Source organism: Lutra lutra, chromosome 9 (assembly GCF_902655055.1).
Source record: "Lutra lutra chromosome 9, mLutLut1.2, whole genome shotgun sequence".
Taxonomy (NCBI): Eukaryota; Metazoa; Chordata; class Mammalia; order Carnivora; family Mustelidae; genus Lutra; species Lutra lutra.
In genome coordinates, this window is record NC_062286.1 from 34,873,038 (window position 1) to 34,896,261 (window position 23,224).

The following is a 23,224-nucleotide window of genomic DNA, read 5'->3' on the forward strand; positions in this document are numbered from 1 at the left end:
GCCAGGTGTAAGCCCAAGAGCCGCAAGTGTTCAGCATTGCCACTACTCGGAGGAGCAAAGGTTTCAGGCGTATTCATATGATCAGCCCAGCCAAAGTCGCTGCTTTTACAAAGCAACGTTGCCCTATAATAGAAAAAAAGATACAATATGGGTTTGAGTTGCAGTTTCTTCAAGGCTGAGCGATCTGCAACTTGTCATTTCCATTTTCGGAGCTTCATTTGCCTCTTCTGTAAAGTAGGAATCATCATCATCATCTTTCCCTCCCTAGTGTTCTGAGAATCAACAGTTCAGTAATTTATAAAGCTTACACAAATGTTAACTTGCTGATCTTACCTTTTAGTCATTTTACCTTTTTTCTTTTTTTTTTAAAAGATTTTATTTATTTATTTGACAGACAGAGATCACAAGTAGGCAGAGAGGCAGGCGGGGGGGGGGGGGGGGAAGCAGGCTCCCCGCCGAGCAGAGAGCCCAATGTGGGGGTCGGTTCCAGGACCCCGGGATCATGACCTGAGCCGAAGGCAGAAGCTTAATCCACTGAGCCACCCAGGTGCCCCGTCATTTCACTTTTCCATAGCTCTTGATGATATGTAGAAGTCTTTTCTTGATTAATTTAAGTTCAGCAATCAATCAATTAACAGTTTAATTAATTAATTTTAAAATGCTGGAATCACTCATACCAAGAAAGGGATATAAGCTTGCTAACAGATACTAGGTAAAAGGAAAGGGTTTTCATAGAGTTTAGATTGGAAAGAGGAATTAAATGATTTAGGACAGCTCTTCGCTTCCCTTCTACTGTCTTCTGGGCATATATTGGAAAATGAAAGCAGAGAACATTCCCCAACTTTTAGCAGCACTGAGGTGTACCAGCTTCTTGAAGTATAAAGGTGCCTGTCAACATTGGTTATTTTCCTAAAGTTCCTGCCATCTGATTTTAGATCCTGCAAGACATAAATTAAGAATCCTGAAAATGTTACAACAGCCGGGCTGTTCAGTGGGAGGTAAAATGTCAGTAGCAGAGTGTGGGCTGGGATGTCACATGGAGTGGCTGATCATAGGAAGATTTTGTCTCATTTCTCAAATAAAACCCAGCGCTCTGACAGCCCTGAACCAGCTATTCTCATTCTTATTTGCATATCCCACCCAGCATCAAAGCATGATCTTTCTTTATTTCATGATCCCTTCAGGTTGTTCCCTGTCCTCTTCGGAGGGGAAGTGACCACAGTTCCCAGGACAGAGAAGCTTGTCAATTGCCAAGTGATTGCAAGTGAGAGCAAACGCTGGTCTGGCTCTGGGTGAATCAGACTGCAGGGCCATGTCTCCATTTGGGAGGACCATGCGCTAATGGGGTCTGGCAGGCGGCAATCTGAGAGCACTCCGGAGTGGATGGAAGACCAATATAAATTTTAAATTGCTTTGTACTGAATATAAATAGGAACTGCCTCTATGTGAAATAGTTCTTAATTTTTTTTAATTCTCCAATTTTCCGAGAATTGGCTTTTTAAAAATTGACGTGCGGTGGGTCTGGCCGAGTTAAAGCATGTAGGCATTGCAGTCGTTGAGGTCATTGTGGGCTCCTCTCCCTGATTTCTTCCATCCTTCCCTGTGTTCAGAGGGGCTCGTATGTCACCTGGCTTTGGTGTTGCCGGTGGGAAGCAGAAATACAAGTCATGAGCATTCATTCTGGGCTGCTTTACCATCGGGAGGGTGTCTCTACAATACAGGCCTCCAGGAAGCCCTGCTTTCCCCCACTTTACTGTTTCTTCCTTTGCTGCCAAATCTGCAAACTAGAGAACGTTTCTCCCCTGGGGAAACATGTTTGTGCTTGTGGATTTTGCCCATTCTAAGGTAGTTTGCCTGGTGGAAAATGGACTATAATAGCGTCATGTGTTTTTTATTGTGGCTTTTCTCTATCCTCTCTTTGGCAAAAAGGAAGGCAGAGGAGAAATGTTTTCCCAGCATTTGAAACTGCTAGTGATAGCCCCGAAGACAAGCACCCCCTCCCCCGCCCCCTGTAAAATATTGGAAAATAAAATGGAGAGCTACACACATGTTATGATTTTTCAGAACGATGACACCTGTCATGCAATTATTTGGTAATTTTCATGGAGCAGACTAGAAATCTCAGCTGTCATCTCTTAGGCTTTGTGTCCAATAAAGCCCTATCTGGTGTGCAACTTTGTCTTTGAAACCTGAAATCTAGCTTGTATCGATATTGTTGAAAAAGAATTAAAGCTTTGTTAAGGCGTGGTGTTTTTTCACAGAAGGAGTCAAGGGTCAGGATGGCATATTCCTCACCCGAAGGAAGGGAAATGGCAGCTGAGGCTTGCAGGTGCTGGGACAGCTTTATTGCAGGACAGGCTGACCATACTGACATCAACTCCCTGCTCGGACCTTCTCGGTGGTGAATGTCAATATGGCACCTGAAGCCGCCTCACTTCTGCCCGCCTGCTTTTCCTTATGTGCAAGTCAAAAGCACATCCACAGAGATTATGGATTTAACTCAATTTTGACACATCCCGTTTCATCTCACTGGTGAAGAAAGGCTGAGGTGTGACTCATAATTTATTTTAAAGCATTTTAAATACACTTAATTATGCATAGGAAAAAAGTTGAAATCCAAAACAAGACTCCTGCAACTTTCTATTCACATCCTCTATACACATTTAGCATGGATGAACGTGGTGTTGTTCCTGTCCATGCAATGGGAGGATTCGCCTTCTCCAGCGTGGGTCGGAGGGTCGTTCCTAACTACTGGAGAGTCTCACTCTCTGGCTCATGCGTGTCTGCAGTGTTGTAATATTTTACAATGAGCATGCATGACCTTTTGAAGTCCATACAGACATAGACAAATAATATGAAGCCCCAAAAAGTCATAAATATTAAATTTTTTAAAAGATTTATTTATTAGAGAGAGAGAGAGAGAGAGAGCGAGCACTCAGAGGGAGAGGGAGAAGCGGAACCCCTGATGAGCAGGGAACCCCAATGTGGCACTCGATTCTAGGACGCTGGGATCATGACTTACGCTGAAGGCAGACGCTTAACTGACTGAGCCACCCAGGTGCCTCCAAGATTAGAATTTTAAAATGTTTCCGTGCACTCTTACCCCAAAATTCCAATTAATTTAGAATATTCTTTAATCAGCCCTTGCAAAGGTGTGAGGAGGCTAGTGAGTGATGGTCTCCAAGTATTAAGCCACAGGAGGGGCTTACTTGAGGACCTTCCTGCCCATTCGGGTTAACATTGTGGTGGTTATTCTTCACGGGGCTATTGGAGAAATGAGTGAATGAGTGAAAGAATTAATGACGGACAAATGAACAAAAGGACAAACATCATTTACACACATTGCTGTGAGAAACAAGTGACCACCCTGGGTAGTTATTTACAAGAGCACTCTGATGGCCATGGAAACTGGTAATCAAGGTAAAAAAAGAGATGAAAACCCTGGGTCTCAAGAAGGTTAATGTTGGGCACCTGGGTGGCTCAGTGGCTTAAGCATCTGCCTTCAGCTCAGGTCATGGTCTCGGGGTCCTGGGATTGAGTCCCACATCGGGTTCTTTGCTCAGCAGAAAGCCTGCTTCTCCCTCTCTTTAGGCCTACTTGTGATTTCTCTCTCTCTGTGTGTCAAATAAATAAATGAAATCTTAAAAAAAAAAAAAAAGGAGGCTAATGTTGATAGATCATTTCCTTTTCAGGTAGGAGAACATTTTGTCTTCAGAAAAATCTTTGTGACTCTAACCAATATCAGAACATGGGGTGCTCCATAGCCATTCAAAGTTAATATGTCCAGATCCCAGCTCTGCATGAGACTTGTGACCTTAGGCTAGTTCCTTGACCTCTCAGGGCCACAAAATAAAAACTTCAACTTAACAGGGTGATGGCAAGAATTAAATAAGATTAGAGGCACCTGGTTGGCTCAGTGGGTTAAGCATCTGACTCTTAATTTGGGCTCAGGTTATGATCTTAGGGTTGTGAGATCGAGCCTCAGGTCAGGTTCCACACTGGGCATGGAGCCTGCTTAAGATTCTCTCTCTCCCTCTGCCTTTGGCCCTGCCCCTGGCTCTCTCTCGCGCTCAAATAAATAAATAAATAAATTGAAAAAAAGAACTGAAAAATTAGATTATATGTGCTGAAAAAAATTAGAAGAAAATATGTAAATATATGGATGTCTATATGGAAAATAATATTGAGCAAAAACTATAAAACTGGATCTAGTCACTGACATGAACCAAAAATTAATTTAGCGTGACATAAAGCATTAGAATTTTAAGTCCACTGGATTTTGTGTTTGTATAAAGTTAGCTAGTTACAATAAAACTTGTAACCTAAAAATCTTTCCATTTCTTCAAACCATACACTTGCCTCCCTTTTGCTTTTCCCTCTTCCTTTTTCCTTTCCCCAAGAGTGGTAAATATTAGTTAAGACCATGGGACAACAGACCAGAGCTGTCAGGTATAACCCAGTATGAAAACAGCCCCCAAGGATGTGGACTCTATCTTGAAAGCTTGAAGGCCTAAGAGACAAGTATCCTACTAAAATAATAGCCAAATCTTTTAGCATCAGCATGAAAGTAAAAAAATCACATCATTTTCAAATACCAAATCCATAATGTCACCTGCCTCTCCTTCCACCTCAGACTCTTAAACAGTGGAGATCTGGCATTTCTAGAATCTCTGTTACACAGAAACACAAAATCATAGGTCTAACTTCCCATCACCTTCTGGAAGGGAGTGGCAGGTACTTGGCTAGAGCATCAGACCAGCCTGGATGTGGATCCCAGCCCTCCCTACTGACAAGTTCAGTTCCTTTGGGAAAGCGACTCTACTCTTGAGTCTCAGAGGTGAAATGAAGGGTTTAAACCACAGGACTGTGTGATCAGTTAGCAAAGGTACCAGTCTGTGTTCACTAGTACCTGGGCACAGCCTGCCTGGTGGTTCTAGATGGCTGACCTGGGGTGGAGAGACAGGGAGGCCAGACTGGAGGTCTTCTTCCAAGAAACAGTCTTGCTTCCAACAATCACCATGGAAGTCTGGGAAGCAAGGCCATGGAAGAAAAGGGTTGGAAGAAGTTATAAATCTAGAAAAAGTGTCTAATGGAAGACAAATCTCCCCCTTGAAAGAAAGGGGACTGGCAAGAGTATGACATTCCCAAAACCCATAACTGAGGAACTCGGGAAGCCCAAATCAAGCACCATTTGCCCTGGGCTTGAAACCCCAGCCACTACCCCGCCCTCCCCTGACTCGGACCCAGGAGGAGACTTTGCTAAAGCACCGATCCCAACAACCCGAAGATTTCCAGCGAGAGACTTCTGTTGAGGCCTGGCTTTCTAACAGTGAAGAGAGGTGGAGGAGACATTTTTTTTTTTTTAGCACGTGATTGTGTGATCATCATATCTCATTCAACCCTCAGACTCCAAGGCTATCCTCTCCTCTCCCTGGCACTTACCCTAGCAGCCCATGGCTGCATATGGGAAAATACCTGCATCTATTTTCATTTAAATCATGGTAAAGGTAAAATTCAAATCAAGGTATCCGTACTTTCTGCCCGCCCCCCAGCAGAAGCATGCGCTCTGTGAACACACACACACACACACACACACACACACACACACACACACAGCCTTGTTTCAGCACAGATGTCAGGAACGCAGAGCCTGAAAATCTGCCCAGGCAGTTCTGTTCTTGAATCATTAAGAACAACCGAGTGGGTGGAACGAGAACATGAAATTGCTGTGTGCACTCATGTTTTGTTTATGGGGCAATCATTTCTAGACGTGTTTTCTTTTTTTATGAGGAATCTTTTCTATGTTTGCCTTTTAACACCCCACCTTCCTTCCTGTCCCCAGCTCTCCCACACCCACTAAAAAGAAACATTGAGAGCGTTACAAAAATCTCCACGAATCTGAAGAATAGATTACATTAAGTGTCTCTCTAAACCAACTCCTTTTACTCAGTCAAAATAAATGATTTAGTAATACGAATAACACAGGTAACAGTCGAACATGGTACGTCATTCAAAAAGCTCATAACAACCACTCCCAAATCATAAAAATCACCTTCCTTGTTCTACCATGTGCAATGAGGACCTTGTGAACTCAGCGGTTTTAGTTAGTGGTTTATGCACCTGCCGCAGGATGTTTCACTTAATGTCACTGTCCCTCAGTTTCTTTATCTATAAAATGGGCATAGTATCTGTTTTGTGCAGACTAAGTGCCTAGAACATAATACACACTCAGGAAACTGTAGTTGCTGTTACTGTTGCTAATAATTGCAACAACTGGGCAGACAGGATGGCTTTTGCCAAATCCTATGAACTCTATGAACCCTTTGCTCTGACCCACCCATCCCCCAGCCTTGGCCAGAGCAGACATCCAACAAACGGGGGGCTCCCAGACGTACCACGGTGATAACAACCCCGGTTAGTGCCCAGTCTTCTCAGACCCCCAGCAATTTCTGTTCATCTCTAGACTGACCTGGTGGCTGCCACGCCCCCCCCCCACACACACACCCACACTCCCCACTGTGGGTGGGGCCTGTGTGTGTGTGTTTGTTGAGCCCTGACACTGTGTTTACATCTGGGGGGACTCTCACTTCATTTTTTTCCCCTCTTGTTGTTTTTGGCTTCTTGGCATTGTCCTGCCTGGCACCCACCCCCAGCCATGTTCTCATCACAGCAACAACCCCTTGTTTTTGGTCGCCAGCTTGCTGCTAGAGACAGCCTGGTGGCGTCAGGTGCTTTAAAAGAGAGAGCGATTGCATTAAATTTTCTCTCGGAAAATGAGCTTGGTTTTTAAAGAACGTTCCACGGAACGGATCTAATAACTTAGCTCTGTAATAATGTAATAATTTCTCCCCTGCCTCTTCTAATTGCAAGGGTTCTTTCAGCAACAATGGAGTATTACTGCTTTTCAATAGGTTGCTGAGAGCATCTGCAGAGGGCCTTGCAACCACAGGAGGGCCTTTCAGGCTTTACCCACAACACGAACAGGTCCAGGGAAGACTCCCCAGCCCAGACATGGCTAAAGGGGAGCAGCAATCCCAAGGCCGGTCCTGGAGAAGGTCTACAAGGCCGCTTGGGTGCCATGGGCCTCTGAATCATTCCCTCCCGGGGACGGCCTCATGAGGTCCCTGCCTTTGCGTCGGAACGCCTGTCCAGCCAACAACAGTCAATGTCCAGAAGGAGGTTTAACCACAGGAATGTTAACCAGCCAGCGGCTTGACTTCCTACAAATTCTGGGAGGGCTGGGGGCTGATCAAATTCAAGAACAGAGAGCGGTGACCACACACTTTTCCAAGAGAGCTGTAATGCTGCCCGTCAAATGGCACTTAATTTCCGGTGGGTTGTAAAAGTGCCATTTATCCCGCAAGCTTTGGGGCGAGCAGCACGGTAGGATTCTAAGTTAAATGAAGCGAGAATAACTGCTCTCGGTAAGGATTTTGTGCTTCAGAATTAAAAACAAAGCAAAAAAGACCAAACCTACTTTTACACTGATTGCAAATATTGTAGCAAAGAAATCACCTTCCATTAAATTCCCTTGAGAAAGCCACGTGTAACCTGCGCTGCCAGCCACCGGACGCCCACAGCCATTGACCAGCAGCTTGTGGGCACAAGGGAGTTTTGTCCTTATGACCTCAGGTGACATTTTTGCCACACTGACACTGTCCCTCTGATAAGAGGATGCTCCCTGGGGGAAATGGGTGGAGTTAGGCCAGTTAGGATCTGAGGTGGCTTCTAAGGCAGTTGGAAGGGGGGAAGCAGCAGTGGGCCTGACACAGTGAGGTCATTGGCTGAGTTTGCTGCTCATTAAACATTTATACCCTCTCCTGGGCCTGCAGGCCTATGATTTAGAAAATCCTGGAGAATTTTTCATTTCTAAGAACCACATAAGAAGCAACTTTGGGGGCGCCTGGGTGACTCAGTGGGTTAAGGCGTCTGCCTTTGGCTCAGGTCATGATCCCAGGGTCCTGGGATTGAGCCCCGAGTCGGGCTCTAAGCGCCTCAGGGAGCCTGCTTCCTTCTCTCTCTCTCTCTCTCTCTGCCTGCCTCTCTGCCTACTTGTGATCTCTGTCAAATAAATAAATAAAATCTTTAAAAAAAAAAAAAAAGAAGCGACTTTGTGTGGCCATGTAGCTGAGGCATAGAGGCAGGGGGTTCTTTGTGCATGGTGAGGTCCAGGCGAGAAGAGATTTAGGGAGAGAAACTGTTAAGTGTTTCAGTGACTTGTTATCTGAATTACATATAGGATCCCAAAATGCTGTTTAATAAATACTACCCCAGGGGCACCTCGGTAGCTTAGCCAGTTGATTGGCCGACTTGGTTTTGGCCCAGGTCATGATGTCAGGGTCGGGAGATGGAGCCCTGCATCAGGCTCTGCGCTCAGCAGGGAGTCTTCTTCAGATTTTTTTCTCCCTCTCCCTCCACCCCTCCCCCAACCCTCACTCTCAAATAAAGAAATAAAATCTTTAAAAATAAACAAATACTACCTCAAAACACAGTTAACTTTGATAATAAAGATAGACTAGCAACACCATAGACTATTCTGGGGGTGCTTGGATGTGTGAGTCAGTAAAGCACAGGACTCTTGATCTCAAGGTTGTGAGTTCAAGCCCCATGTTGGGTCTAGAAATTACTTAAAGAAATAAATAAACTTAAAAAAAATAGGACATTTTTAAACTTAAAAAAAAAAACTTAAAAAAATAGGGTGGTAATGTTCTATGTCTATGCCAACCACACATGGCTGTTGAGCACTTGAAATGTGGCTGGCACATTTGAAGGATTTAAATAGTAATTTTACAGTATTTTAATTTTTCTTTGGATAGTCCCCTACAGCTGATGGCTAAGGTACTGGACAGCACAGATTTCAGGGGATCAAAGTGGGAAAGAGAAAGGAGACACTAGATCAAACTTCCTGTGTGCCCAAATCCTGGAAGTAGAAAATTCAACTCATTTGCTAATGAATTCAGGCCTTTGGAGTAAAAATAAATAATAATAATAATTTCAATTTGTATCAAAAGTGCTTTAATGCTTGTCTAAATGTTGAACCATAATAGCTTCTCTTTTTCACAATATCTATGGGGAAAAAATACCATTTTATGCTTCTGGAAAATGGAAGTGTCATTCTCAGCATGTGCCCTCCATTAATCTCTCCATCTCTGAGGCATGTAGAGCTTTGCCTCTGTAGGCTTCTCCTGTCAGGTTATGATTTTTACAGCCAGAAGCATAAACAAGTTCTCCTGCTAATGACAGGTGAGGTTTCCCACCCCGATTGAGACAACCACTCCGTGCGATCATTCAATGCACAGTGACATTCCTGCTTATGAAGTGGCAGCTAATTCCTCTGAGAAACGTGTCATGTGCTACTGATTGTTCAGCACCCAGCTCACGTCAGCGGATCTGGGTGGCCTTGGGCCCCGATGAGTCTCCTGAGGACAAGCGGCCTCTGCCCATGGTCAACAGGAATCAGGGAAGAGGCAGTACAAAGGCCTTCCTGCTGCACAACCAGACAGAAGACCCCAGCAACCCCTGCAGGCCTGGAACTCCTGACCCCACTTCCTGCAAGGGGCAAAAGTCAGGCAGAGTGGGCACAAGAAGGAGAACAAAGGCTTCTGAAGCAGGGCCCCGGCTGGGAAGCAGGGGAGGAAGAGAGGGATGAGGTTCTTCTGATGAAAAACAGAAAATTTAACAACAATGTCCACAATAGCCAAACTAAGGAAGGAACCTAGATGTCCATTACACCATACACAAAGATAAACTCGAAATGGGTAAAAGACCTTAATGTGAGGCAGGAATCCATCAAAATCCTAGAGGAGAACATAGGTAGTAATCTCTTCGACATTGGCCACAGCAACTTCTTTCAAGACATGTCTCCAAAGGCAAAGGAAACAAAAGCAAAAATGAACTTTTGGGACTTCTGCAAGATCAAAAGCTTCTGCACAGGAAAGGAAACAGTCAACAAAACAAAGAGGCAACCCACAGGATGAGAGAAGATATTTGCAAATGACACTATAGACAAAGGGCTGATATCCAAGATCCATTAAGAACTCCTCAAACTCAACACACACAAAAGAAATAATCATGTCAAAAAATGGGCAGAAGACATGAGCAGACACTTCTCCAAAGAAGACATACAAATGGCTAACAGACACATGAAAAAATGTTCATCATCACCAGCCATCAGGGAGATTCAAATGAAAACCACATTGAGATACCACCTTACACCAGTTAGAATGGCCAAAATCAACAAGACAGTAAACAACAGGTGTTGGAGAGGATATGGAGAAAGGGGAACCCTGTTACACTGTTGGTGGGATTGCAAGTTGGTGCAGCCACTTTGGAAAACAGTATGGAGATTCCTTAAAGGAGTTAAAAATAGAGCTACCCTATGACCCTGCAATTGCACTACTGGGTATTTACCCCAAAGATACAGATGTAGTGAAAAGAAGGGCCGTCTGTACCCCAACGTTCATAGCAGCAATGGCCACAGTCACCAAACTGTGGAAAGAACCAAGATGTCCTTCAACGGACGAACAGATAAAGAAGATATGGTCCATATATACAGTGGAGTATTATGCCTCCATCAGAAAGGATGAATGCCCAGCTTTCATATCAACATGGACGGGACTGGAAGAGATTATGGTGAGTGAGTGAAATAAGTCAAGCAGAGAGAGTCAATTATTATATGGTCTCACTTACTTGTGGAGCATAAGGAATAACACAGAGGACATGGGGAGATGGAGAGGAGAAGTGATTTGGGGGAAATCGGAGGGGGAGATGAACCATGAGAGACTGTGGACTCTGAGAAACAAACTGAGGGTTTTGGAGGGGAGGGGGGTGGGTAGCTTGGTGAGCCTGGTGGTGGGTATTATGGAGGGCATGTATTGCACGGAGTACTAGGTGTGGTGTATGAATAATGAATTCTGGAACACTGAAAAGAAATTAAAAAAAAAAGATGTGGTATGTGGTATGTGTACACACACACACACACACACACACAGAATATTTATTATACAGCCATCAAAAATGAAATCTTGCCATTTGCAATGATATGGATGGAACTAGAGGGTATTATGCTAAGAAAAATAAGTCAATCAGAGAAAGACAAGTATCATATGATCTCACTGATATGAGGAATTTGAGAAACAAAACAGAGGATCATAGGGGAAGGGAGGGAAAAATGAAACAAGATGAAACCAGAGAGGGAGACAAACCATAAGAGACTCTTAATCTCAGGAAATATACTGAGGGTTGGTTGCTGGTGTGGAAGGGGTTGGGAGAGATGGGGTGGCTAGGAGATGGACAGTGGGGAGGGTATGTGCTGTGGTGAGTGCTGTGAATTGTGTAAAACTGATGAATCACAGACCTATACTCCTGAAACAATTAGTACATATAAATGTTACTTAAAAACAACTAAACAGTGCAGGGTACAGCATCTTGGAAGTTGTGAGTCCATGTGCCAGACAACATACTTTTTTTTTTTTTTTTTAAGATTTTATTTGAGAGCATGAGAGAAACGGAGCACAAGTGGGGGAGGGGCAGAGAGAGAGGAAGAAGCAGAGAGCCCCATGTGGGGACTCCATCCCAGAACCCTGGGATCAGGACCTGAGCCAAGGCAGGAGCTGAACCAACTGAGCCACCCAGGTGCCCCTACAACACGTTTTTTAAAAAGCCATGAAGGGCAAGCATCCCACGAGGATGCTCTCTGATGTCAGAGCTCTGTCCTGGTCTTGTGGACAGCACCGGGGCCCCTAAGTGGTGAGGAGGGGCATGGGGTTGTTGCAGCAGGCTGGGGCTGCAGAGAACACAGACAGGCCAGCCCACAAGGGGCAGGCCTGGACAGGCAGCTCAGCCAGGCCTGCTTAATTGACACAGGCTCCTAATGAGCAGGATAAACACCATTTGGGGCCATTGGCTGTGAAATGGACCAGCGTATATGAGAAGTCGGCCTCGCAGGGGCAGAAAACATCCACGTTGGCAGGAAATAATGTGCTGAAAAAGTTTTACATTAAAGACGTGCTGTTCTGGGTGTGCAGAGGCGTGAATGCTTATGTAATTAATCATTTCATATTTGAAGATTGGGATTTTCTTCCCTTTTAATTAATTAGCCAGTAGACTCATTATAGTACATTTTTCATGTCAAAAAGGCAGCAGATTCTGAGAGAAGGGGTGTGGGCCGCGGGGGGAGAAGGGACGGCAGCTGCAGTGGGGTAGCGTGCCCTGCAAAGTATAGGGAACCTCTGTCATCGCTGCTGAAAATCTCCCTTCGAAGGGCCTGGGAACGCAGAATTGGTCAGAACACCGGGCACTGATCCACATCCGGGGAATGCAAGGCTCCGCGGGTGCTCGCTTGGGCAGAACCTGCACTCAGCCCCTTCCCAACAGTGGCCGCCTGCCCGGTCACTGGTTTTGTCTTTTCCGAGAAAGAGGATACAGCATGAGGGCTGAAGGTTGTTGGGCTCTGAAGCCAACCACCGTGACTTCCAGTCCTGACGGTTCCTCCTCAGACAGAAAATGTGGGAAAGTCACCAGAACCTCTTCCCGCCCGTTTTCTGCTCTGAACAATGAAGACAGAAGTAGTACCGACCTCAGGGTGACTGAGAGAAGAAAATAGAATCATTGACTTGGTGCCTGGAACCTTCTGAAGACTCAAATTCAGTAGGCTTTATTACTAGAAGAGTACACTTCGTCGTGGGACAGAACACCGCCCTGGACTCCTTCACAAAGCTATTTTGTGTGTGTGTGTGGGGGGATGTAGAATGTACATAACAGGAAATCTACTGTTTTGACCATTTTTTAAGTGCACGGGGCTCTGGCGTTAAGGACTCTATCGTTGTCCAGCCGTCACTGGGACCTTTCCATCTTCCCAACTGAAATTCTATAGTCATTAAATACTAGCTCCCCATCCCCCCACTCCACCCCCCAGACCTTGGCAACCACCATTCTACTTTGGTTGCTGAACTTGACTACTCTAGGAACCTCGTCCAAGAGGGATCATGTGATATTTGTCCTTTGCCACTGGCTTCCTTCACTCAGCACTGTCTTCAAGGCTCATTCGTGTTGTAACATGTGTCCAAAGGTCCTCTCTTTCGAAGGCTGAAGGATATTCTGTCATACATACGTACCATACTTAGTTTATCCATTTACTTGTCCTTAGGTCACTGCCATCTTTTGACTACTGTGAATAACGCCACTGTGAACAGGAGGGTATGAATATTTGTCCGAGTTCCTGTTTGCACCTCTTTGAGGTATTTACACCCAGAAGTGGACTTGCTGGATCACATGTCACCCTGTTTCATTTACTGAAGAGCCATCGTACCACTTTCCACAGGGACTGCTCTGTTCTACATTCCCGCCAGCAGTGTACAAGGATTCCATTCTTCACATCCCCACACAACACTCGTGGTTTATAATAGCCATCCTAATCAGAATGAGGTGGTAGCTCATGGTCGCCATTCGCATTCCCCTAATGACCAGGGATGCTGAATATCATGGAGTGTTTTTTGAGAGCAGATACAAAAGGGAGAGCATGGTAGAAACTCCTTGGGTTCTGAACACAAGAACTGCTGAGAGTACAGGAATATAAGCTTCTGTTTCTATCAAGATGATAAACAGTGATAGATAGACAGACAGATGGATAATAGATACAGAAAAATACACATAGAAACAAAAGTCTAACTTGGTTTGTGCCTAATCATTAACTCACAGGATTTAACTCTGGGTTAGCGAGAGAATCTTTCCTATTCCTATTTTACTTTACGTGTTTTATGAAAAGGGAGAATAAGGGGGTAGAATTATAGGTGTTGTAGGGGTGCCTGGGTGGTATAGTTAGTTGAGCATCTGACTCTTGGTTTCAGCCAGGGCTATGGTCTGGGACGGGGGGAGGGGTCCTGGGATCCAGCCCTGTATCGGGCTCAATGCTCAGTGTGGAGTCTGCTTGGGACTCTCCATCCTTCCTCCCATCCCCCTCTAAAATAAATAAATAAATATTTAAAATAAATAAATAGGGGCACCTGGGTGACTCAGTCGGTTAAGCAGCTGCCTTCAGCTCAGGTCCAGATCTCAAGGTCCTGGGATTGAGACTGGCATCAGGCGACCTGCTCAGTGGGGGGAGTCTGCTTCTCCCTCTCCCTCTGCCCACCCCCACGTGTGTGCTCTCTCTCTCCCTCCCTCTCTCTCAAATAAATAACATATTTTAAAAGTGAAATTAAATAAATAAATAAATAAATAAATAACATCCTTGGTAACATGTGCAATTATCTTTAACTTCAGAAGTCAATAGATTCAAGGAATGCAGACCAAGAGATGCAAAGCATAAATGTTCACCGGGAAACCTTTCTACCACTCTGTAGCATCCTGTCTGGTAAGGGCACAGCAGAGGTGACTCTTGACTATGGCTCTGCCTCTCTGTTCGGCAACAGCCAGCTCCTGCCCTGGGGTTTGCTAGGAGGCAGAAGGGGAGACCACAGGAGTGTGAGATCTACATCTGCTGTCAAGACATTTACAGTCTGTTGATGTTTACCCAACACATGGTGAAGGTACCACAGAGGACTTCGCAAAAGTGCAAAATTGTGCATGTGGATGTGATCAGTGTGCTTCTGAGACAAGACTGTCCAGAATCTGCTAGTTTGGGAACCTCTCCTCTCCCCACATTGGGCTCCCTACTCAGCAGGGAGCCTGCTTCTCCTTCTCCACCCTGCTCTTCTCTCTTGCTATCTCTCTCTCTCTCAAATAAGTAAGTAAAGCCTTTTTTAAAAAAGAATGAAGGAAGGAAGAAAAGGTGTGTCGGGCGGGAATGTGATTCCATGAGAAGAGAGATGAACTCTAGACCAGAGAGCTGAGCAGCAAAAGGAACACAGAGATGAGGACCAGAAGGGTTTGGGTAGGAGAGAAAAGAATGAGGTAAAAAGGCAGGGATACCTCCAAGCCATGACTCTTCCCTGATCCTGGGTGCAGACAGTGTATATTGAGGAGATGGTTAGAAAGCAGTAGGGCTCCCCAAACACACCATGAGGCAAGCATTTGGGTGCACGCACTTTATCTGAGAGATGACCTTGGGAAGCACAGAAAGAGTAATGAGACTGGGAGGGACAGAGCCAACCAAGGGTGGGTTGATGGGTGCTATGGGCCCCCCTGGGACTCCATGTCCTGAGAGCCCTCAGAATTACCCCACACAGATGGATCTATGGGGACATTCACTGCCCGTTGGGCTGTGCATATGAGACCCATTTTCAGGTGACCTGAGGGGACCCCCAGAGGGATATGGCAGGACCAGTGTCCTCTCAATGTGGTCATTACTACAAGGTAAGAGTACATGGATATACGCCTTTGATTTTATTTACTTTTGTAATATTTTAAAATTGTATAAGTTTTTATAGAAAAAAAAGAGGAATATTTCCCTTTTATAAAAAATATAAATTGTAGGAAATATATATACATTCTCCTCCCCACAAGGTCCACGTTGGACCCTTGGAGAATGACTGGTTTTCAGCCCAAGGCTAATATATGTACAGGAAACATCCCACCGGCATTTCTGTCTTTAGTTAACAATTCTCCTTTTTCTCCCACCCCCTGGCTTCACCACAGTCACTATGCAGTTATCACTTTCCAGCGTTGATTCATCAAAGTCCATCTCTGATAAGTGTTTCTTCTCAAAGGAAAATAAATCTCAGTAATTATAAATTCATCAAGTTCATTCTGGCAGGATGAACTCCTTTTTTAAAATTTTCTTGCTATAATTAATTTTGTTTTATCTGACTGTTTTCAGACAGAGACTACCCCACACTGGGACTGGCCTGTGAGAGTATCTGTATTCATTCCTTCTTTCTCAAGTGTGAGCTACAAAGAAAAATGCCACCAAATTCGTCGTCATAAGTAACAGGACCCTTCTGAGTATGAAGAAGCCAAGTGAACTGCCGGGCCCTGTGACAGGGGGTGCCACTCCTTGGTCCACGACATTTAGACAGTCACTCCCAGGTGCAAGTGAAGAAGGATAACCTTCCTGGAGACACCCCAGTTTGGGTGAATAACGTTTTTGTGGATCAAACCGTCACCATGACAACCCAAAGGCCCTGGAGTCACCCCTGTGGTCTAGTTCCTTGAGAAAAAGACAAACCTACAACAGGTGTTGTTTTGCTTTTGGTTTTTTGTTTTTTTGTTTTCCACTTATTCATCCCACAAATTCTTGTTGAGTATCTAGGATGGGCCAAGTACTGTGCTAAGTCCTCAGTCAGAGATGAAATGTGAATTATTTTTCCCAGGAGGAAAATGTGCGATAGCATCCCAGGCCAGCTCTGAAATAGAACAGATAAGGGTGGGAAGGAAGGAGAGACACAAGGGAAGAGGGAACAAAGAATCCACACCCAAGAGAAATGCAAGCAAAACAGCCAACTACTGACCACCAGTGACAAAATTTAGAAATATGTGGTATCACATCCTATCCAAAGCCTCAAGGAACAAGTTTTCCATAAATAAGGACGGCATGTGCACACACACGCGCATATTACAGACGTTCTACTAGCTGTCACACACAGTGGAGAGGGAGAGCTGCGTTTTTGTTTACTTTGGTCAATCTAAATTTGGATCTAGAGTTGCATCACGGAGCCTGCCTCACAGACCCTGGTCCCTGTCACGAGTGCATCCCTAGGCACCAAGCCCTGGCAATAGGGAGAGCAGGCCAACCCACCAAAAGGGGCTAAAGGCCAGGCCCGGGGTCCCCTGAGGGCTGTTCCTTGACTGCCCACCATTCCGCCCTTCCACGAAACCATCTGTCTTGCCAAAAAAATCGGCACTCAGTCTGTAGGAGAAGAGCACCAAATGCAAAATATTTACCATTCGGAAGTTAAGCTTCGGCACAAAATTGGTTGCCTCCTCAGTGAATTAAATTCAATTAGCTGCCTCCTTATCTCAGCTGTGCGTTGTAACATCAGTGACGCCCGCCTCTGCCCACACTGACACACGGGAGTTCGGGGAGCAGAGGGGAACGGGATGGGCGTTTGGTAGGACACGCCATCCGAAGAATATTGCCGCCCGACGATCATCTCCTTAGCAGCGAAGGGATTGCTGGGCTCTCCCTCCACATTTATTCACACTAAGGATTCTGCTCCCCCTGCCGTCCCCACAGCCACACTCAGCACTCAGAGAGCGGCGGGAGACCACTCGGCTCTGACAACTTTCTCTGCCACTGACATTATCTCCTAATTATCTTCTCAGCAGTGATGGCCGGGTACCAGCCCTCAACTTGTGCAAAATGATTCTAATACCCGATCTGACCGGGAGGGAAGGAAATGCTGTCATCCTTTGAGCTTCATGGGGCTGTTGTTACCACTTTTTCAAAGGCGCCTGAATAATATTCATGACATCGTAAGGGAAACACACACACACACACACACACTACTTCAAGCGACCATTACTCAGAAAACAATAACATGTTTTCAGCCAGATGAATATGTTTATGTAACAGGGTAACTCTTGTCCTCCGCAGAGCTTCCAAGCACCAGAGCCATTAAGTTAATGGCTTGAAATCAAGCCCCAAAACCCGTGCTTGTTCTATGACACTCGCTCTGGGTGGTGGGAGGCTCTGCAGTCTTCAAAAAGGGATTTTTAAATTTTTATTATTATTTTTTAAGAATAGACGACATTTTCCATTAGCCTTGAGGTATGCAGCTGCGGTCCGTGGCTAGCGTTCCGAGGGAAGAAGCCAGTTTGGCCAAGAATTCAGAGGGTGCTGTTTAAAGGTCAACTTCAACAGGTTTGTCCTTAGAGACACAAGGCTGCAAGTCCCACCCCAAGTCCCCACTCAGACCTCCAGCTCCTTCTCTAGCCTCTAGGCACCTCTTGGTGACCTCTGCCAGCTTCTGATGACCTAAACACATTTCTTTTCCCCACTGCCAGTGAGGAGTCCATTGGTCAGATAAAGGGAGCCTAAGCCTGCTGAGCCTTGAGTCACTTCCCTTGGTTTCATAAACCCAGAATTCTGGCCAGCCACGAGGGTGGTCTCAGGAGAGTCACTGAAGGGCTGTGGCTGGAAATGCCACCTAGAGTGTTTGCAGGCCTGACACCCTGGGTAAGAACCACTGCTGGGGTTCCACTGTTGCTCAGTCAGCCACTCTCTTAACCCATCCTCCTCAGGCATGCTCTGGGGACAGCCTTGGAGAAGGGCAAAGGCCTGAGAAGATGGCACAAGGTATGCCATGGTGTTCTTGAAGATAGCTTCAGTCACTAGCTTTTAGACCAGCAAACGGGAGTACCTGAGCGGGTTGGCTTTAACTAGGAGCTGGGGTTGGATCTCCAGCTCTGCTCTGACTCTTAACCCTCCGTGCAATTGTCTAAAAACCACCCAAACAGGCTTCTGGATGGCTCAGTCAGTTAAGTGGCCAACTCTTGGTCTGGGCGCAAGTCATGGTCTCAGGGTCCTGGGATCTCACCCTGCGTTGGGTTCCCAGCTCAGGACGGAGTCTGCTTGAGGATTCTCTCTCTCCCTGTCCCTCTGCTACTCCCTGCCACCCCCTGTTCATGCTCTCTCATGCTCTCTCACTCTCTCTCTCTCTCCCCAATAAATAAATAAATCTTAAAAAAAAAAAAAAGAAAGAAAGAAAAGGAAAACCACGTAATGGTTTAACAACAACAACAACAGGGCCATCTTCTTTCATTTTGTGAAAATAAAGTTATTAGAGCAACCTCCCAAGCCATCAGCTTACTGGTCATCAAACCTCAGAATTGCTCATGTGAAATTTAAAAAGCAGTGTTAATGATTCTATCATTGGCTTTAGGAGAGAAAATATTGGAAGAGTGTGTTGTGAAGTTCAAGCCGAAATGCCAGCTTCCCTCCAAAAATACAGCAGCTTGTGCTTCTCCAAGCCTTCCTTCCCCTCTCCTGCCTACCTGGCCCCCTGCCCCAGCTCCGCAAGGTCCCAGCCTGGCCAGCCTCTTGTGTGTGGCTGTCAGCAAGACCACCACTGCCACTCTGGGAAGCTGGAACACATGAGCCATCAGCTGTGCTCCCATATAGTTTATAACTTCAGGCCCCTGCAATTTCTTGTAAATAATTGGGGGAACAAATGCCTCCCTGATGCTAGACTTTCTTCATTCAGTCCTCAACTCAAGTCAACAAAGATTTTTCGGCCAGTTACTAAGCGCCAAACAGCAGGGGAGAGAAAAATTTCATCCCGGTGAAGAAGTATTTATCATCGCCGAGGATCTGCAAGGCACTGAGGTGGGCCCTGAAAGTGTCAGACTGAACCAAAGCACTGCCTTTGAGATGCTGACCTCACCTTTGAGGAACATACAGCTCCAGAGACGAATGGCAGGTGCCAGTCAACCCACAGCGACACAAGGCGGGACAGGCCGGGCCATGGCCAAGTGTTCGAAGGCAGCAGAGGGAGGCCTTCCTGAAGTGGCAAAAGGGGAAGGCTTCCTGGGGTCTGGGACAGCTGAGCTGGACAGAGAAAGAGGCATAGGATTTCGGTCAGGAGAGAAAATGATGCGGGAACAGGAGGCAGAAAGTCCCAGTGTCAGCAAAGCGCAGGAAGGTTTCAAGGAAAGCCAGGTGGAGTGTGCAGGGGAGCAGAGAGATGGGCTGTGTTGGCGGGACAGGCTGCTGGGGGATCGGAGGCCATGCTGGAGATTCTGAACCTGAGTCTGCATGGCAGCACATACTGGGTGGCCATGGAGAAGTTTGGAAGAGAGGGTCTCTGCCAGATGTCCTTGCTCCCTCTGACTGAGGTGTCTCCCTCCTCCTACTGAGGTCTTCTCACCTGCCAGACATAGGAGTAAGGCATGGACTGGCTGGCCAACAGCTCCCTCTTCACTCCACCAGGGACAGAGCAAGGGAGGCAAGGGCTGGGGGTCCTGACATGTGGGTCAGTCCCAGCTGATCACACTGCCCAGCTGCGTGATGCCAGGCCAGTCCCGCCCTGGTCTGAATTTCACTCAGAGGTGCAAGTTGACATCTGAGGTCCTGAACAGTTGACTTCAAGACCTCCTTTGTGATTTAAGGACAGTCCATCTGGGGACAGCGACATGGTATGGGTTGCAGTTGTGCCTCCTCTATTTCTCTATTGGAAAGGAAGTTCAAGAAGGAAAGACCACGGGGCGCCTGGGTGGCTCAGTGGGTTAAAGCCTCTGCCTTCGGCTCAGGTCATGATCCCAGGGTCCTGGGATCGAGCCCCGCATCGGGCTCTCTGCGCGGCAGGGAGCCTGCTTCCTCCCCTCTCTCTCTCTCTCTGCCTGCCTCTCTGCCTACCTGTGATCTCTATCTGTCAAATAAATAAATAAAATCTTTAAAAAAAAAAAAAAAAAAAAAGAAGGAAAGACCAGAACCATCCCTCTTGCCAGTGGCTAACAAACCTTTGCGCCAAGACACACCAATCTGCACATCTGTGGTCAGCTTCCTGGGCCAGCAGGTGGGAGTGGTAGCAGCAGGAACCAATAAGCCTGAAGCCACAAACAAAAATGGTTACTGTTACTGCCGTGTGCCGTGTTATGCATGCTGGGTGCTTTACATAATGTCTCATTTAAACCTGTGCGCTAGGTATTTCATAGATGAGAAATCCGAGGCTAAGAGAGGTGAAGTAAAGTAAATCACAGACCCCAGAAGTGGGGGAGCAGCTTTCTCTGCCCCGTTCCACACACTGTGCCCAGCGTCATCCTTCCTAAGCAGTTTGGCTCTTGTTCCTTGTCTTGCCTAAGAACTTCCTTTTAGGGGCATCTGGGTGGCTCAGTGGGTTAAGCCTCTGCCTTCAGCTCATGTCATGATCTCAGGGTCCTGGGATCAAGCACTGCATTGGGCTCTCTGCTCTGCAGGGAGCCTGCTTCCCCCTCTTTCTCTGCCGGCCTCTCTGCCTACTTGTGATCCCTCTCTCTCTCTCAAATAAATAAATAAAATCTTAAAAAAAAAAAAAAAAAAAAAAAAAGACCTTCCTTCCAGGAAGATCTTCCAGGAAATAGAATTCAAATGTCTTAGCATGGCACTTCAAGACCTATTTTATGTTTCCAGTCTTATCTCCAGTCCCCAAACCTTGAATTAGTGTCATTCTAAGACTCTGGCCTGTGTGTTCTCACTTCTGGGACTGGCTCACCTTGGCCCCTCCACTAAAATATCTTTGTAACCTTTTCTGCCTATCAGCACACACACCTGTCGGCATGAGCTCAGTGTCCTCTGTCTGGAAGCTTTAGCCTCTCCACCCAGGGTTTTTCCTGCACAGGATCCTCCCTTGAGACACTCAGCATTTTGAGCCAGACAAGTTTTTGTCGTATGGAACACTTCCCAAGATTGCAGGGTGTTCGGCATCCCTGGACCTGCCCAGATGCCAGCGATAATCCCCAGCAATTATGACAGTTAAAATAATTTCCCTCCCATTTCCAATCACCATCCCGGATTGAAATCTGACTGCCTTGGGTAAAAATGTGTGTACATGTCTCTCTCCCTCAGTGGACTACTCACATCTTCAGAGTAGGTATTCTTTTTGTGTTCAGCTTTGCATCTCTTATAAGCCTAGCACAATGCCTTCTACATTTCAACCACTGATAGGTCCATTGCACAGAGGATGGGGTTGTTGTTTTTTAAATTTTCCTACTTTATAAGTAAGCTGATTTTTCAACTTCCATACTCAAAGAAGGTAGTACCAATCCCCATACCAATACAAACTATTCCTGCTTCTTCGATTTTTTTCCCCTAAATTTTTATTTAACTCTATGAACATGAAGAATCTGGAAAATACGGGTGCCTGGGTGGCTCAGTTGGTTGAGCATCTGACTCTTGGTTTTGGCTCAGGTGGTGATCTCATGGGTCATGGAATCGAGCCTCATGTATGTACTCTGTGCTCACTGGGAGTCGTTTGGATATTCTCCCCCACTGTTCCTTCCCCCGTTTACTCTCTTTCTCGCTCTCTAATAAAATCTTAAAAAAAAAAAAAAAAAGAATCTAGAAAACTGTGCCTATGTTTGCAACTGCTCATTCACTACTGCAAAAACGCATAATCCCTAAGAGGATTTCAGTTTATCCAAGCTCATACTTGCCAATATAGAACAAATACATAAACAATCTGAAGCCAGATCCCAACACTGACAGATCCTGACTTTTCCAGCTCCAGCAGAGCCATTTCAGACCATGCCACCTTGCTTCTGGAGCCCAGTATCCAGGCTTCACCTCTGAGGCCAGGTGCAGCACAGGAGAGGTCAAGGCTGCCTGCTTGAGCTTCCATCAAAGCTTGCACAGCCTTTGAGTTTCCAGGAAACACAAGACCCAGAAATAGGTCATGGCTGGCATGGAAGTGGAAGAAAGTAACAACCTTCTGTCTCCAGTATGAAATTTATGATGACCAGAATTTGCCTGGGGTGGGACTCTGGAGGACTGAGTCAGCTCTCCAAATCTTACTCCTGAGATGGCCCAGGACTGCCGCAAAAGAAAGAGCTGGACAGGCAGTAACTGAAAACAGAGAGGGGCACTGGCCTTAGAGTCAAGAGGTCTAGGTCCTGGCTTCACCTCCACAAGGCACGTGACCTTGGCAAGTCCCATAACCTCCCCAAACCTCACCCATGAGGTATATTACCTGCTTGCTTATTTCTACGGTAGTCAGCTGAGTTAACATACACAGATGTGTGCTGCGTTTTTTTTTTTAAGATTTTATTTTTAGGGGTGCCTGGGTGGTTCAGTGGGTTAAGCCTCTGCCTTCGGTTCAGGTCATGATCCCAGGATCTATCCCAGGATAGAACCCCACATCGGGCTCTCTGCTCAGCGGGGAGTCTCCTTCCCTTCCTCTCTCTCTGCCTGCCTCTCTGCCTACTTGTGATCTCTGTCTGTCAAATACATAAATAAATACAATCTTTTTTAAAAAAAAGATTTTATTTTTAAGTAACTTCTACTCCCAACATGGGACTCGAACTCACAACCCCAAGATCAAGAGTGAAACGTAAAGAGCCCCACTGCAGGTTGACTCCATGAGGAAATGATTGCCAACACTATCCCTGAAGGAGACCTGGGGAGTTGTGTTTCCTTCCATCAGTGGTAAAGTGAAACTCTAAGAATACAATTGTCACGTTCTTTGTTCTCCAAAGAATAAAGCAATTCCTATTCACTACAGAAAAGCAAGAGAGCAAAAACAAGAAAACTCAGGATACCCACTGTCTTAAATCAGCTCAGGCTGCCATAACAACATACCACAGACTGGGTGCTGGAAACAACAGATACTTACTCTCTCACAGCTCTGGAGGCTGGAAGTCGGAGACCGGGGTG

General features: G+C 46.0%; 1 protein-coding gene across 7 annotated transcripts in view; it reads right to left on the reverse strand.

Moving 5' to 3' along the window:
* Positions 1-4,882: 4,882 nt before the first annotated feature.
* KCNG3 (potassium voltage-gated channel modifier subfamily G member 3) overlaps positions 4,883-23,224 on the reverse strand; it is a 103,908-nt gene continuing 85,566 nt past the window's right edge. The window contains exons 4-6 of one of the 7 annotated variants that reach the window (XM_047744941.1): positions 20,338-20,424; positions 19,263-19,426; positions 4,883-5,026 (exon numbers count right to left, since the gene is read on the reverse strand). In XM_047744941.1, the coding sequence (XP_047600897.1) occupies positions 4,934-5,026; positions 19,263-19,426; positions 20,338-20,424 (344 nt within the window). In that variant the 3' untranslated portion in view covers positions 4,883-4,933. Of the gene's footprint in view, positions 5,027-11,706; positions 12,588-19,262; positions 19,427-20,337; positions 20,425-23,224 lie in introns of those variants that run through there. The other 6 variants (XM_047744946.1, XM_047744944.1, XM_047744949.1 and 3 more) reach the window with 6 other exon arrangements.